We start from the raw sequence: 3,392 nt of genomic DNA on the forward strand, positions 1-3,392 counted from the left end.
CGATGCCACGGCGCAGAAAGCGTTCGCGACGGAGGAAAGCCCAATACAGAGGTCATAGTCGCAATTTTTGTGGCGTATTGAATCAGCCAGCCTCAAGAAACTCAACCAGCCCTTGGCAATACAGCGCCGTGAGTGGCTAACGTGTTGTCACATTCTTTAGGTCTGCATATCACATTAACCAAAACACTAGTCTCTGGCCGCACTACATGCGTACATGAGACCATTCAACCGTTGATTGGACTGTTAGGGCTCAGGAGTGAATAACATATGTAGTCTAAACTGTCTAGAACACACGGCCATGTAATGTCGTAATGCCTTATGTAAAGCTGGCATGGTACAAGTTCTGCAGCCTCAATTCCTATCTCACCTAGCCCTACTCTTTTAATATCTAGCTCCGGCTAGACGAACGCTGAGCTGAGACATGTGGTGTCAAAACGTTACTGGCTATTTTACGATTATAAGTATGACTGCTGTGGCATAACACTACACAGTGCAGTCACGTCATAGACTCCTACCTCATCGGCAGAAGTCAGACAGGGTATTAACCAATTGATACCCGCGAGGATACTCGACAACTCTTGGGGGCGCAGAGTGGCCAGTTTTGCTCTGCCAATTCCGCATGGCAGCAGGTATTGAAAGTGATCAGATACTTGAGAAGCAACCCAGATATGAACCTATAAGGTCTTACTTGTGATTGATAGCCTCTTTACCTTACTGATACCTTAAAATCAGGGATTACTAGACTAAGAGGTCTGTAGAGGTCATGTAACGGGGTCATCCCCTATTAATTGGGAGACTAAGGGTGACCAATTTAGGCGTACCGCAACGGGCCGCTCTTGATAAGACGTCCCGGCCTTCCCTGCATACAGCCACAATAGGCCGACGCTATTCCTGGGCGGGACTCCAGCCAGCCACCTTTATAATACATAAGCTCGATGCAGTAATGCCTAAGCGGTATAAGTGGAGTAAATGAGCTGTAGTTTAAGCCATGAATCTCTACGCTCTCCTCTTCTCATGCAGATGAAGATCGTTGAACATACGACCAGCAACGCACGGACCACCAGCTCTCCTACATGCCTTGTGTTGTCACGCAAGCCTCGCGTGACGAAAGTGACCCGGGCCGTGGTGTGCAGGAGGCCTAACTTCATTTGCAATAAGAGTCCTGAAATGTTCGAGACCCAGCCAACGTTGTACATTACAGGACTTTTCACGAGCATGCGTCTCATGCTCCACCTACTAAGAATCGGGGCCCATGAGCTGGACGGAAGACATATGCAGTGGTTGATAGACCCTGCTGATACATTCCATGCAATTATTGTCCTCTCAATAGCACCATGCCTTGTTTGGTAGCCGCCGCCCCCTCATCACTCGCCAGGAACAGGCAGCCTTTTGTGATATCAAGCCATCTTCCCATTCTGGAAATCAAGCGGCTGGCTGAAGGTCTCCTTGCATAGATGAACCAGTAATAATTGCTCCAACACTGTAAAGATACCGTATATTGAATCCCTAGCCTGCCTCCCTTCCAAGAGCCGAAAAGGATAGTTTCGTATCACAGTTGCAATATCTGTCACGAGAATCTTTTCTTTTCTCTTCTCTTCTCCCCTCCTCCCAAGCCCGGACTATTGCTCATTTCAGCAGATGGCGTTGCACCCCTCAACAGACGGGCAGATGTTTCATGGCGCCACACTGGATTGAGGCGAGCTGAGTGATGGGGCAGCGGCCGACGATCTAGACTCGCCCTTCGTCTCGTTCTTGCCGTGAAGGGCAAAGAATAGGGTAGGGGTCTTGAGGATGCAGCCTGTTTATTAAGCAGCCTCCGAGCCTTGCTCTGAGTAGTCTTTTTTCTTCCTATCATATTCTCCATCTTCTCTCTATGATATTCTCCCTCCTCTCTGTCTTCCTGCCTTCACCCATTTCTTCGTCGGACCCTTGAACCGCTCAAAATGCTGTCCAACCAATTCTTGCAATTGGCCCTTCTCGCTGCAGTAGGGCTACAAAAGCTTGTTCTCGCTGGTGCTGGTACGTTCTCTCTTTTCTGACCTCGGGACTTGTGGGTTGAAAAATGTATCAAGACTAAGCACATATACCTTTGCGTAGATCCATCACCAGTTTACGGCAATATCGGACAGCAAGCACTCTACCAACAGCCAGCGGTTGCTAATACAACCGATGAGATCGAGCAGTTGATGGAGGAGTGTGATGAATCAATCACAGCCTGCGCAGCGACAGCAAAGAACAAAGTCATCAGCACATACACATCCACAATATACACCACAAACATTCATGTCCATGAGGAAGTAACGGTACGTAGCCTCTTAAACTTCCATGCATGAATCGACACTCTGTTCTGACACAACTTAAGACGATTTCCACATCCACTCGGACTTATACCGAGGTCGAAGTTTCAACGGAGACGACAACTATCGAAGGTATATAGTCCTTGAAAGAACTATCGTGTCAGTCGCACTTACAAATAACTCAGGTCAATGTCGTGAAACGGAATTTGTGCAAGCCCCGATCCCTCAAATCGTTACAGTTGACGTCAACACCACCACCACCCGAGAATACGTTCATATCACCTCCACGACCACCAAAGTACTCTCAGTCGTCAAATACAAGCAGACTGCCCAGTGCATCGTCAGGAAGAAGAGCACTGGCCTCGCGCCCTTTCCCCCCTCTGCACCTACCGCGAATCCCCCTGGATACGGCTCCAACCCTTCTCAGCCCCATTCAAACGAGCCGACGTCCCGACAAGTTCCGCCTGCTTCAAGCCCCTCTGGATTTGCCTCAGACTCTTCTCAGCCGGCTCGAAGCGAGCCGCCTTCTCACCCATCCTCGGGTCGAGGTGGTGGAAGGCCGAGGTACGTTCCTGTTGACAAGAACTTCATTCCAATTCTCAAAGAGCCTCGTCGACGTCGGGCTAACAGTGAACCCTCTAGTTCCACACCGACGCCCTCGTCCAGCGTGTCGACGGTCGCCTTCGGAAGCGCTTCAGGTGCTTCCTCATCCACTTTGTCAACGGGCCCCTAAAGCTCTTCTTAGTCCGCGACGGGGAATTTGGGCCTGGCGCCAATGGAAACGTCCGTATGAGTCTTGTCAAGTAGTCATTGGTCTCTTCTCTCTGGATTCGGGAATAATGAACTTGTATATCCTTATGTACTGTACCTGGTCTTTATAGCTGTGGAATGTCTTTCAAATCTTGGCAGGTGCGTAGTTGTGCTCGACCATCGCGACATTCTAACTCCAGGAGGGAATCAGCACTTAGGTTTTCAAGACCACAACCAAGATTTCTTATCCTATATAACTCTTTCTGGAAGCTTAGCCATTAGAAAGTATGAAGTTTTTTTTTTTTTTTTTGAATGATTAGATGTGTACTTCTGTTGTAGCTACTT

The 3,392-nt window shown here is 48.8% G+C and overlaps 1 protein-coding gene across 1 annotated transcript; it reads left to right on the forward strand.

The window, feature by feature from the left end:
* Positions 1-1,943: 1,943 nt before the first annotated feature.
* LRP88_00049 (uncharacterized protein) lies at positions 1,944-3,104 on the forward strand (the record flags this gene model as incomplete). Its single annotated transcript, XM_083236769.1, has 5 exons — positions 1,944-2,019; positions 2,098-2,303; positions 2,363-2,429; positions 2,483-2,865; positions 2,940-3,104. The coding sequence occupies 5 exons, from the start codon at positions 1,944-1,946 to the stop codon at positions 3,102-3,104; spliced, it is 897 nt and encodes a 298-aa protein (XP_083107483.1).
* Between the last annotated feature and the right edge of the window lie 288 nt (positions 3,105-3,392).

The sequence above is a fragment of the Fusarium phalaenopsidis genome, assembly GCF_050370095.1.
Source record: "Fusarium phalaenopsidis strain FUZ10S chromosome Unknown contig_32270, whole genome shotgun sequence".
Lineage (NCBI taxonomy): Eukaryota > Fungi > Ascomycota > Sordariomycetes > Hypocreales > Nectriaceae > Fusarium > Fusarium phalaenopsidis.